The following is a 12,708-nucleotide window of genomic DNA, read 5'->3' as shown; positions in this document are numbered from 1 at the left end:
ATGCCTACATTTCATTGCATATGTTTCTATACTCTACTACTTTAAGTTTAGCGTTATTCTATTGTGGTATTGTTAGTTTTTAAAAGCTCAGAGGACCTTTTCAAGCTCCTCAAGTTTCGATTTGAAGTCCCTGTATAGTAATGGGAAATGAAAGTAGCCCTAATCACACCAGACAACAATTGTAAAACTGATCTTCCTTTTAAACAGTATGGATATATTAAAGTTGAACACAATCTATTCTGCTCTGGTGAGATTCATTGGTTTGTATGCATATATTTCCCCTAATACATTACATTTGCATTCAGTGACGACTGGACGGGAGAATCTTTATTATGTGTTAGAAACAGGAAGCAGAACTTAAACATGCTCTAGCTGTGTTCCTGCCCTCCCCTTGCCATCTTAAGGATCCTGACAGTGTGAGACTAGCTGTCAGGCAAGTTTCAACACGGGCGTTTCACCCTGAAGACAGAAAGACCGAAAAAGATCCTTTGAGAATGGTAGGTGAAACTGATGCAATTGCTTGAAAGATTTTGCTTTTCTGTTGAAATATATTGGATATGATGACCTGTCATTCACAGCGTATTTGTGTAAATATATTTTTTACTTTGCCATTGCGACATAAATCGACCATCCCCCACACTCTTTCACACAGGAAACTGCTTTCTTGCATGTTGCAGCGAAAAACATTTCCTGCCCTCAATATGTCAGAATAGTGTCATGAATGTTTAATGCATCCATGCAAGGTGGATAGAGACCTCCACATCTGAACAGATCGAGCAGATGTCTCTTACTCCTGCCTTTTCTTTGTGTCTATTTCTGGCCCCGTAGACCAATCCGCTTAACTTTATCAGAAGCACAGGATCACCAGGAGACATTTGACTATTTCTCTGTTGACATAATTTAAGTGTTTTGTTTGTTTGTTTGTCTTTAAATGCCATCTTGCAGTCGAGCTCTCTGGTTGTGTGTGAAGTGGAAGAAAGCCTGATAGCTAAGCTGAAAAAGTTTAGATTTCGAAAAGAGACCACCAATGCTGCCATAGTGAGTAAGTACTCCACACTAACAAATATCAGTGCATCGACAAACATAAAAACAGAACCAAAAGCCTAAATAATCATGATATTTCTTAGTGAAAATAGACCAGAAGAAACAACTTGTTATCCTGGAAGAGGAATATGAGGCAAGTACATTTATGTGATTGTTTTTTATTAGTTAGTTTTTGGTTCATTCGTCATTAAAAGTCACTCAGACTCAACTTTTTCTTGCAGGACATTTCAATGGATTCGCTGCGAGAGGAACTTCCAGAGCGGCAACCCAGATATCCTGACTGAAAATCCTTACATTCACTCAAAATATATTATTTTAATTCTCTGTCGATCTGTGAAATCTGTGTTTTAACACTGAAAAAGGTTGAACTTCCTTGACAGTAGAGCACATTCGTCGTCTACAGCTACAAATATGTCCATGATGATGGGAGGGTTTCTTACCCTCTGTGTTTCATATACTCCAGTCCAAATGGTAAGTTTATAGTATCTTAAATCAAAAGTATCATTTCTCATTAAACATTAAAAGTCCAGTGTGTAGGATTTAGGGGGCTCTATTGGCATATATGTAATATAATATTGGTAATGTTTTCATTAGTGTATGAAACTAACAATCACGATACGATGCAATACCAGACGATACGATACGAGACGATACAATACAATACGATACGATACGATACGATACGATACGATACGATACGATACAGGTTTTCAGCTGATTGCAATCTGTAACCTCACCCCTAGCTGCCACTAAATCCTACACACTGGACCTTTAAAATCTATTGCAGGAATGAGGTTGTCGATGTTTGTTTGACTGTTCAAAAATTACAGAATTTCTTGCAAGAAAAATGTCAATTTCATTTTAACAGGATGCAAAACAGAACAGCAGATGATGTACGCAGGCAGCAAAAATGAACTGGTCAAGTGTGCAGAGCTCACAAAGGTAAATATCTAAAAATTCTGATATATAGATTATCAATACTCCAGTGGTATGTTGAAAAATTATCAAAAATATTTAATTAATACAAGCAATCCAGGCCCTCCAAAACAGAAAATAACAACATTTGAGGAAGGAAATGTTAGAAAGCCTTTACTGTAGTGACAACAACACCATGTGTGACGCAATGAAATAACAAGAGATGAGATGACACAAAAGGTTTACAGTCTTTTGGGGTATTATATTATGTATATGGGTGTCTGTGTTGTAAACATCTAAACCTTTTGTGTTACTTCATCTCTTGTTGTTTCATTGCTTCATTAACTTGTATTTGGTTCATCAGTATGTCAGTAACTGGGTCATGTGAATGCCTCTTATTGGCTGTGGCTACTGTAGGTGGGGCCACATAGTTGTGTTTCTTTGGAGCCGTGATGTAGACCTGCTGGGTGAAACATGTTACCAGGTATCATTCTGATGTTTACTGGAGACTTTTAGACTCAAGATGTCATTTGATGTTGTTTTGATGTATTGATGAATTAATATTTCTGACCATCTTTAAAGGTGCCCTACGTAGTTTTGTAGAATACATATAAACTTTAATATTTACAATATTAATGAGGTTATAACACAAACTCAGAAATATTTATCTTTTCCATAACTGAATAAACAAGCTTCTCTCAGAGGAAAAAAAAGGTCCCCAGAACAGATTGAGGCTAGAAAGGTGGCAGGGTCCGCCAAATATAAACTAAGTATAACAGTCTGAAATTGTGTTGTGTTGTCAAAAAAAAAAAAGTTAATGAAGATCTTTCTCTTCTGATTAAAATTTCTTCCCCAAAACTACATAGCGCACCTTTAGGATTTTATGTCATGTTAATCAGTTTTTAAGTGTGTCTTTCTCTGTTTTACCCTGTGAGGTCTTTGAAACAAGAAACACTGAGGAATTGACAGAGGAATGGCTGAAGAAAAAGCTGGGATTCTTTCGCTAAATATACATCTCCCACATCTCCAATACCATCAGTCTTCCACAGAGTCGGATTTTCATTGTCAATGGTTGTACATGTTACTGCTGTTTAAAGATTTACTGTTTGAAATCCATTGCAATCCATTAGATATGAACGATCTCACATTAGTGAGCTTCAACTGTATAAATCAAACAATAAATCATTTTCAAAGGAAGCACAGACTGTCCTGTACTTCTTGGGATAATTGTAAAATGAGTTGTTACGTTCATGAGATTGCCTGGAGGCTCCTTAAATCAGTTACAGAGGGAAAAAAAACAACTTTGACCACTGAGTTTCTTACAAAATGTTACCTGAATTTATTATCCATTTCAAAGCCGTAACACGTGACATCGTCACCAACAAGCTGAAAGAGTAAAGACATTTTTACATGAATCTGTACTGAATATCTGAGACAAAAAACAGAGGAATGGTATACAAATAGCTACTGGTTTGCAACTTAAATCTACAGATAAAAACTGGACTGAAGAGAGATGTCCACGATCCAAAACCAATGAGCATCTCGTACACAAAAATTTAATTTGATATTTGTTATCGTCAAGACACTACAGCCCCACACTGAGCTTAGATCAGGGTCAGCGACAGGGTAACACTGCCGTGTTTGGAGCTGAACATACAGATAAGACAGGCCACCATCGCCTGGCTGTCCAGACCACAGTTCTTATTCACTATCACTGGCATCACTGGAATCTGAGCCTCTCTCGCTTCCACTCCCACTCTGAGCCCTCTCCGAGTGCTCGCTGCTGCGGTCGCTGCGTGCTGGAGAGGCGCTGCGACTCCTGCTGCCCCCTCTGTTCCCTCCCTCATCCTCGCTTCCACTGCCATCATCCCCGCTGCTCCTGCCCGAGTTCTTGGGCTCGTTGTCGTCGTCGTTGTCGCTGTCGTCGTCGCTGCCGAAAATCTCTTCCTCGTCTCGCATTTCTCTGGTCCTCTCCTCGCCGCTCTCACTTCCACTGCCACTCATCTTCCTCCTCCTCTTCTCTCTGTCCTCCTCCTCTTCATCTTCTTCTGCCCTTTGTTCCCGCTCTTCTTCTTCTTCCCTCTCGGATTCACTACCGGAGTTCTCTGCCTCGCTGCCGCTGCCCTTCTCCTTGTCATCACCTGGAGGAAACAATTCAAACATTACAGACAGAAATACAAACTGATAATTAAAAAAAAAACTGGCATCAATGTGCAGCAGGTTCCAAATCAGTACACATTAAGAGACAATTGCAGTGGTAGACAATAAAAGAAAACTGACCAGAGTCCTGCAAGTCCTTATCCAGGTCCATGTCTTCCTCTTCATCTTCTGGCTCATGGTTCTCCAGCTGTGCTTTACGCGCTTCCTGAAAACCATAATGAAAGAGAATCAGTCACAAGAACAGTACAAGTGTTGAAAGCATACCTGTACATCTGGTGGAAGAGCCAACTGAATTTAATCAATATTTCATCTTAAATCTACGATAGTAGATAGAACTTCTGTGCTTTTAAAAAAATAAGTACGGTGGTATTGAAATAAACATTTTCCTTTAGTTAGACAAGAAAATAATTATATTTCAGTCAAGAATACCGATTTAAAAAATTCTCTTTCCAACCGTCCAATAAGTGGTTCAAACACCTAAAAGATACATGTTCATGTACACTCACCTGGGCTTCAAGTTCCTTCTCATTCATATCTCTGTGCTTACACACCAGCACAGCATTTGTGGTCGACTGTGCTCCAGCCTTGGCTCTCCTCTTGCTGAGACGCACCCTGCAGAACAGAAGAAAGGCTGTCAGAGGACAAGCTCTTACAGTTTCAAATAAAAGCACCATATATATCATGGTGGTGGTGCTGCTTGTTCTGTGCATTGCCAGTTGACACCAAACTTTCTAAAGCTTAATCTACACGTGATGTAAAACACAGCAGCTGATCTCCCTTTTTCGTGTTGAAGTCCGACAATAAATAAGCCTCCTCTCTGTCTGATGTCTTACCTTGTCTCAAGCTCATTGTAGTAAACACCATCTCCATCTCTAAAGATAAAGAAGTAGTTCTCCTCGTAACCCTTGCTGGCTTTGTTCTTGACGTTCCAGTTGTACTCCCTTGCGATCTTGTAATCATACCTGAAACACAGAACATAAAATACAACTTAAAATGAGCAAAGCAAAGTAACGAGGTGATTCCTAAATGCAGCAAAAACATCCATGATTTTTCCGATTTAATAGTTTGACTTACAGATCTTCAGGCATATAATCCATCCCCTCATCGCAGTCTCTCTTGCGCTTGCGAAGTGTTTCTTCATGGGGCAAGAAGTAGGCCACAAACTGATTTCCTTCCTCATCCATCATACCTCTGCAATGAAGAAATACACATCAGTATCTATGCAAACATGTTACTGTTGAAACAGACGTCCACACAACAGCTGTTTTGTAGGTACCTGATCATGGCCTGAGACATCATCTCAACTCCGGCTGGTCCTGAGAAGTCTTTAGGTGCAGGATCAGAGTCGAAGATGACCTGAGCACACGGGTTGATCCACATCTGGGGAAAGAGAAAGGGTACGAAATATGATTATCCGAATCCATAAAGGAAATGCAACTGTCGAATATAAACTAGCTGTTTGTCACATCTTTTCCCTTACCCACACTTCTACCACAGTGCCCATGGCAGGTAATTTCGGATCAACCACCGTGACTCTAAAAGTCAATAATCATAATGAAATTATAGCTCACCTTGAAGTCAGGGAACACAGGCAATACCTCCACAGGAGTAACTCTGGGTTTACTGTAGTGCTGCGTAATCTGGAAAAGAAACAACAAGGGTAAAAGGGTTTGATTTATTCATTCCCATATTTGCAGGAATTTTCCCCGCAATACCCAAATTTGAGTTGCAAACCCATGGAGTCCTGTGAAGAGCAATGTTCAAACTACTGTCCATTTTTCTCTTCAGGTTGCTTGAAATATAAAAAGGAACAACAACTATTTAGGTTGCTGAGTGATATAAACACTCACCGATTTCTGTGCATCCTCAAACGTCTTCTCAATAGCAGAGATCTGGCTGTCTCTGTCCTTGTAGATTTCTTCTTCTGTAAACTGCTGTTTGACAGACACACCGATCCTAAACACAAGACACGTCTCGGTTATACACACAAAACACACTCACAAAATCAGGTAAGTCCAAAGTGAACACTTTCACGGTAGCCAACTTACTTGACCTCCACTTTCTCATTGGATACACCATATCTGTTAAACTCTGTGGAAATATATTCTGTCTTTCTCATCCACGGGACCACTTTGGCGTGCTGCTGTGACCTGAAAGGCGAAGAAGAAAATGTTAAAAGAAAAGATCTCTACGTGAATCTACAACAACATAATGCTGCCCATTAGCAGCCGTACCTCTTTGAGCTGGATGGAGCCTGGATGTCCTCTTCCAACAGTTTTTCATCAGCGGGATCCAACAGTACTGAAAATGTAAAAGTTTGATTCAGTCAGGACAGATATGTGATAAAGCAGGGTTGCTTCTGAAAAAATCAAACAAAACAGATGAATAACATGTAACAACTGGAGACTCACTATTGGGGTCTATGCGGTAGGTGTCTGGGTTGATGAGGTCAATGGTGACCCCGAGGTCCGGCTCAGTTAGGAGCTCATGCTTGTGTTGCTTCTCTAGAGAAGTGGCTTTATACTGTACGAACCTGCCGCAACAGAAAAAACAAACGTCAAGCTTTGCACAAGCTCATCAGCGTGTACTCCACGGATGGAGACGTTGAATGTTTACCTGTGCTGATCGAATGGATATGTGATGAATTTGGGGTCAAATGGGATGTCAGGCAGGCTGTTGCAGTACTTCACTCGACAGACCACCCCTGACCTGTCACGGACACAAAACAACAGGACATGCACAGTTTGAGTTGCCAGACACTTTTGCATAACTCACTACTTCTTTTTAATGAGGCACACTCCAGATTACAGATGAACAGTAAATACTTGACAGCAGTAAATCTCTTACCTCTCCGGAACGGTTCGATGTGAGGACGGCCGACTGGAGGAGAAGACAGACATTCGTTTGATTTGTTATCATTGCTCATAAACTCATGCAAGAGTGTGACGTAAATGTTTAAGTGACATCTCTTTAATTTTCTCTGACATTATGCTCGGCTAGATAGATTGACATTTTCATTTTTTGTACTGAGAATCCACTTATTTCTCCAGTTTTTAGACCACTGAGCGCTGCACTTGCTCTACATATACTGGGTGAATTCATCCCTCAAAACTAGGGCAAAACAACATGACTAAAACAAATCATATTCTCATTATTTTGATAGATATTATGATTGCGACATGAGTCACAATTAGTGGGAATTACCATTTTTACATCACAATCTTCATTTTCCCAGGAAATACTATTAAAACTAGAGCCTGAGCAATATATCTGTTGCCTGATATTATCAGCCAGTATTGGCCTATCACAGATATATCGATAACAGCCTACATGTTGTCCAACATGCACCATTTTTTTTTTTTTTATTGGAGATTGGAGAAGTCCCCAGTAAGTTTCAAGATCAAGTATCAGTAGAGCTCTAGTTAAATCATGATGATTGGCTTTAAAGTGTTGTAAAAGCGGCAACACAATGCCAGGAACGAGTTTAAAAATGTTGTTACATTCATTACCAACATTTAAATACAGAAAGCTTTGCCAGTGTTAATTAGTGCAAAGCCAAATAACTCTTCTGCAATCATACTACTACGTTAGCTAGCTTCCCGACTAATTAGCCTTGGCTAGCGTACACAATGTTGAGCATGTAAGCGATTTGATTTGCCTTTAAGTTACAACGATTCACTGGGTAGACCTAATATACTTATCTAAGTAAGTTCATTGCCGCCAAATAATGAGGTCAACACGTTAAGTTAGCTTAGCACGCAGGTTAGCATGTCTTAACTTGACGTTTGAGCTTGTTTGTGTATCTCGCTAGCTAAGTAGCATTGTTAGCTAACGTTGTACACATCTGACAAGTTAGCTGCCCGGCTAAACTGATGTTGTCGTATATAACTTCGATAACATTATTGTTAACGTGAATTGTTTCATGTACACAACCACATGGGTTAATAAACTTAAAGCATTGTTTTTTGTTTGTTTTTTTTACCTGTGGCCGTCTTCTCGCTGAGCTTGTGTCTGAATCGTTGGAGCCATGTTTGCGACAAAACTGCTCACAACTGACAGCAAAGTTCGTTGTTTGCGCAAATAATCAACAAAAACACGCCCGATGACAATAAACCTCTAATCCCAGGTAAAACTACACACAACTATAAAGTCTAACTGCATTTTATGTTTACCTCCCGGCAGGATAAGACGGTGACCTGGTAGCATATGGACGCTCACAGGAGGGTGTTGTTTTGCGAGCGCCCCCTGCTGCCCTGGCATGTGAAGTGTTTGCCATCCGTGTAGTCAACAAAAACTTTAAAATACTTCACATTTTTGTGTCTCGCTTACAAAAAAAAAGACCAAAACTATCTGCTGGTTTTGTTCAAAAGTAAAACTTTTAATTGACAGGGACAGAGAGGGAATACAAAACGTCTGGCAGACCAGAAATCTCACAGGCTTGTAAAGACATCGATATCTTTAAAAGTATAATTTCACTTTTATTACATTTAGTGGATGTAACACTGACATATTGCTTTGACAGGATAACTATCCTACGCTCCACACTCACACACAATATTGCTCCTTTCTCACACGAAATTCTTAACACAAGGTCCATTTACTGTCCTATCTTGTGATCCTCATCAGCAGATGGAGCTTTTCCAGTTCAGTCGTGTAATAACGTGTCTCGTTAATGACAGAGAAACATGACAGCTGGGCAAAATCCATTTGCAGATAAAGTTCACAAGATGTGGAAAATTTCCAGTCAGTGGATGAAGTAAAAGTATTTAAAAGTAACATTATGTGACTATTTCGCCTTAAAATACAGACCTGTAACTTGGGTGAGCAGGTACGGTCTTCGGCGAGAAGTGCGTTATGCAACTATGTCCATGAAACTGGATCATATCTTATGAAATGTTAAGGTAGTCATGGAGCTACTTCTGCCCAGACCAAACTAGCACTGTTTACACCACTAGCACAGGAGCTGGATCTCTGGGAAGGGGAGGTTTTTAGGTCTGGAAGCAGGGAACGCTGGCAAGAGTGGTGGTGGAATGGGCACCAGAACCAGAGGAACCGGGCTGAGCGGCCTCTATACCAGGGGTCTCCAACTCTAATAAGCTCGGGGCCACTGCTGAAATTGTCATCTCATATGAGGGCTTTTTCAGCTTTCAAGTACCACAAGAAAGCGCAAAATTTCAGAAAATGTAGTTTTTTATTTCCTTTGTTAAAGGTGCACTACGTAGTTTTGGGGAAGACATTTTAATCAGAAGAGAAAGATCTTCATTTAGTGTTTTTTATGTCTTAATAAACAAACTCTTTGTTAAACAAACTGACCTTAAAGGACAACACAATTTCATACTGTTTTACTTTGTTTATATGTGGCGGACCCTGCCACCTTTCTAGCTTCAAACAGTGATCTGGGGACCTTATTTTCCTTTGAAAACAGCTTGTTTATGCAGTTATGGAAAAAATAAATATTTCTGAGTTTGTATTATTACCTCATTAATATTGTAAATAATACAAAATGCAGTTTGTATATTTTTATATGATTAGTTTTTAACAGTTAGTACAAATCTTTCTTCCCTACTCTTAAATTAGTTATTGAAACCTTGCACTGAACTAACAAATGAAATACATTTGTACTTTATTTCCTGCCAGACACCTGGCAACACTTCTGCTCATATTTCTTTGTTAAATATAAACAGAAGTATAGATCTGTAGTTTTTAAAAGTGCAAATCTTTTCTTCCTAACAAATAATTTTTTTAAACCTTGCATGGGCCTTGCTGCAGGCTTACACCGACTACATTTCTTGCTTATCAACGGATGCTACTGTTGCCGGTTTACCTACTGTAGGTGATGGTTTTTAAATATGAAAAATAATTACTCTGTGGTCAAATTATAAATTCCCACATTTATTATTTTAATAACTAAAATGTATATATTTAAATGATGTATCTATTCTGTTCAGACTTAGATCTAAACCCAAGTACACGGCTCCACCGCCTCTAATATTCAAAATTAGCTCCTTGTTAATGGTTGTGGCCTCAGACACACATTTGATAATTGTTAATAACATTCGTATGCCTAACTTAAAACAGATTTACTGCAATCTGACATTTAAAACACAAATATAGCTGGAGACAGAAACAACTTCAGTTGCATAGAACGGCAGTATGATCCGAACACCATCTCAATAAAAGTCTCAAAATTGAGTTTAAACAAATAAAAGATGCGCTGAACTCATGTTTTGTGAACCAAGCGCTTTCATGCAGCTCCCCCAAAAATCTTAAAGTGAAAATAGAAATGTTAGTTTGGTAGATGTGATACACATCAATTCTTGAGGACTTCCCTCTACGTCTTAGTTACACCTTCACACATGCGGTAACTCTCCACCACCTACTATTAAGAGTGGGCCTACATTTGCCTAATGTTAACAAGGACTACAGTGTGCAAAGCAGTCAGTGCAAAGGAAAAACAGCTACTGCTCTTCATTTTGCATTATTCAGTCACATAACTGCAACAGCGCTCTGCTCAGCGTCCTTCCAGCATAGTTCTTGGTCTTTTCCCATCTCAGGTCTGCATCTCCGTCTGCATTTGGGTATCGACTCTGGAGAGAGACAAGAGATTAAACCTTGAACTGAAATTCACGGCTCATATTTCAAATTGTTACAAACTTAATTAATCGGGGTAAAAACAACTTTCTTACCTGCTCAACATGTATATCATCTGTCCAGGATCATCTGCAAATACCCTGCAACATCAAAAGAATGCTTCCATTAAAAAAAAATTATGCTCACTAACCCGTGAACTGAGTACACACAACACTGACTCCATTATGGACATCCCCCATTAGGTCCTAAGTGTTTTTCCATCCATTGGTTCCAGAGAGGCTCGAGGACTCTTAAAGGTCTATGTTTGGGTCCTATCAAGAGGATGGAGACTTGCATTAACTGTGAACACATGTCATTCTAGCTTCTCTTCTGTCCCTCTACTTCCAAGTTAGTTGACGAAGAAGTGAAAACAAAGCTATAGATCTTGGGCCTGATGAACGACCTAGCATGAATATATGATACACATAAAGAAGTTGACCACACAAACACATCTCTTACCCATCTCCCCAGTGGTAAAATGCCCTGTCCTGGTAGAACATGGACAGAAACAGCCAAATACTTATTGTCTCGACCCAGAAGATAACAAACAGGAACCATAGCGATGACAGCAGGACTTCACACAACATCCTGGAGCTCTGCGAGGACACCAGACACAGCAGAAATAAGTGATGCCTTATGGAAACAGTAATAATATTAAGTTAAATCAGGGTTGGACGATGATAGAAATGTTTCTAGCATCAAAAGTACATCATTTATCAGTTTCTTATGCTGTGATTTGTTTAGATCAGCCCCAAATCTGACTGGTAAATGAAATCTACAGATCAAATATGAAGTACTGCTATGTGAAATATTTGGATAACTAGAATTACACATGACATAGCATTGTATGTTTGTAGCAAATCAATTGTAACAGACACTTCCAGCACATATTTGATAAGAGGGCTGTCTTGTTAGTTTTACCTGGTGTTTGAGCAACATTACCAAGATCACAGACTACATTAAAAACACTGATGTAGCCTACGCAGTGGCTAAACTCACACTTTTTCCTCTTCATCCACAGGTAAAGTTAGCATATGTGTCCAAACATTTCAGCTAACGCCAATACAGCTTATATGTCGACGATTAAGAAAACTACAATACCAAGATAGGTTAGCTTACGTAGTACTGGTACATAGTTGTTTGTAAATATCCTCGATGGAGGGAAGATAGTCATGTTAGCGTTGCTACATTAGCTTGACAGCTAAAGTCAAGCTAGCCGTGCCAGCCAGCTAGCTAACAGCTACTTGTTTATCTCGTGTGTAGCTAGCTTCTCATTAGTTTTTTAGCCTTCACATTCAATTTTAACGTAATAAAAGCATCGATAATTGAAATACTTCAAATGCGAAATGCACAAGAGTGACGTTAGCTAACAAACTAAGAGTGGTTAACTTTGTGCTGCGGCTAACGTGACGTTACATTTGGTCACGGGCCGACACGAAGGTTAAAGTGGATGAATATCGATTCAGACTATTTACTTACTCAATTCACAGACTTTTGAGACTTCATTCCTTGTCCAGTCTAGCTCAACATTGTTTTGTTTACAATGCTCGTCACATTTCACGTTGCGTGTACTTCCGCCTTCTGGAACCAGTGTCGCTATTGGTTGATTGAGTCACAAGCTGTGGCTCTCGGGCTGCCTCGAGGTCCTGTCAGGTCCTTTCTGCAGTCTCATGGGAGCAGCGTCCACATTGTTTGGTGCATGGCGCAGTGCTTTAAAGGTGCACTATGTAGTTTTGGGGAAGACATTTTAATAGGCAGAGAAAGACCTTCATTGACTTCTTTTGTGCCTAAACAAACTAAGTAAACTCCCATGACTGAATAAACAAGCTGACCTTAAAGGACAACACAATTTCATACTGTTTCACTTTGTTTATGTGTGGCGGACCCTGCCACCTTTTTAGCTTCTAGCATTTCTGAGTTTGCATTATTTCCTTATTAATAATGTAAATGTTAAAAGTT

At 39.5% G+C, this 12,708-nt stretch overlaps 2 protein-coding genes and 1 long non-coding RNA gene across 3 annotated transcripts; 1 reads left to right on the top strand and 2 right to left on the bottom strand.

The window, feature by feature from the left end:
• The first annotated feature begins 413 nt into the window (after nucleotides 1–413).
• gmfg (glia maturation factor, gamma) lies at nucleotides 414–3,156 on the top strand. The gene is made up of 7 exons (XM_073488006.1): nucleotides 414–497; nucleotides 946–1,042; nucleotides 1,128–1,177; nucleotides 1,266–1,317; nucleotides 1,435–1,515; nucleotides 1,913–1,986; nucleotides 2,895–3,156. Exons 1-7 carry the CDS (start codon nucleotides 495–497, stop codon nucleotides 2,964–2,966), a joined length of 429 nt encoding a protein of 142 aa, XP_073344107.1. The 5' UTR covers nucleotides 414–494; the 3' UTR covers nucleotides 2,967–3,156.
• Nucleotides 3,157–3,274: 118 nt separating this feature from the next.
• On the bottom strand, nucleotides 3,275–8,303 carry paf1 (PAF1 homolog, Paf1/RNA polymerase II complex component). The gene is made up of 14 exons (XM_073492320.1): nucleotides 8,102–8,303; nucleotides 6,967–6,999; nucleotides 6,736–6,828; nucleotides 6,531–6,652; nucleotides 6,354–6,420; nucleotides 6,168–6,269; nucleotides 5,970–6,075; nucleotides 5,691–5,759; nucleotides 5,396–5,499; nucleotides 5,194–5,310; nucleotides 4,953–5,081; nucleotides 4,626–4,731; nucleotides 4,240–4,324; nucleotides 3,275–4,100 (listed from the first exon to the last, which is right to left on the bottom strand). The coding sequence occupies exons 1-14, from the start codon at nucleotides 8,146–8,148 to the stop codon at nucleotides 3,661–3,663; spliced, it is 1,620 nt and encodes a 539-aa protein (XP_073348421.1). The 5' UTR covers nucleotides 8,149–8,303; the 3' UTR covers nucleotides 3,275–3,660.
• A 170-nt stretch (nucleotides 8,304–8,473) lies between these two features.
• On the bottom strand, nucleotides 8,474–12,363 carry LOC141017979 (uncharacterized). The gene is made up of 4 exons (XR_012180693.1): nucleotides 12,229–12,363; nucleotides 11,209–11,345; nucleotides 10,806–10,850; nucleotides 8,474–10,706 (listed from the first exon to the last, which is right to left on the bottom strand). It is a non-coding gene; the product is annotated as an uncharacterized lncRNA (long non-coding RNA).
• Nucleotides 12,364–12,708: the final 345 nt, after the last annotated feature.

Source organism: Pagrus major, chromosome 2 (assembly GCF_040436345.1).
Source record: "Pagrus major chromosome 2, Pma_NU_1.0".
NCBI classification, from domain to species: domain Eukaryota; kingdom Metazoa; phylum Chordata; class Actinopteri; order Spariformes; family Sparidae; genus Pagrus; species Pagrus major.
The sequence above is the reverse complement of the archived record's forward strand: the minus strand, read 5'-3'. Positions and strand labels throughout refer to the sequence as shown.

Excerpts from the sequence above, each read along its gene's own strand:
- gmfg (XM_073488006.1), top strand. Across the intron at positions 1,178-1,265 it reads TCCTGGAAGAGGAATATGAG|GACATTTCAATGGATTCGCT; the intron begins GCAAGTACATTT and ends TTTTTCTTGCAG. Across the intron at positions 1,318-1,434 it reads TCCAGAGCGGCAACCCAGAT|TCGTCGTCTACAGCTACAAA; the intron begins ATCCTGACTGAA and ends AGTAGAGCACAT.
- paf1 (XM_073492320.1), bottom strand. The coding sequence starts at position 8,148 with ATGGCTCCAACGATTCAGACACAAGCTCAGCGAGAAGACGGCCACAG. Across the intron at positions 6,421-6,530 it reads CTACCGCATAGACCCCAATA|TACTGTTGGATCCCGCTGAT; the intron begins GTGAGTCTCCAG and ends TTACATTTTCAG. Across the intron at positions 4,325-4,625 it reads AGAAGGAACTTGAAGCCCAG|GAAGCGCGTAAAGCACAGCT; the intron begins GTGAGTGTACAT and ends TATGGTTTTCAG.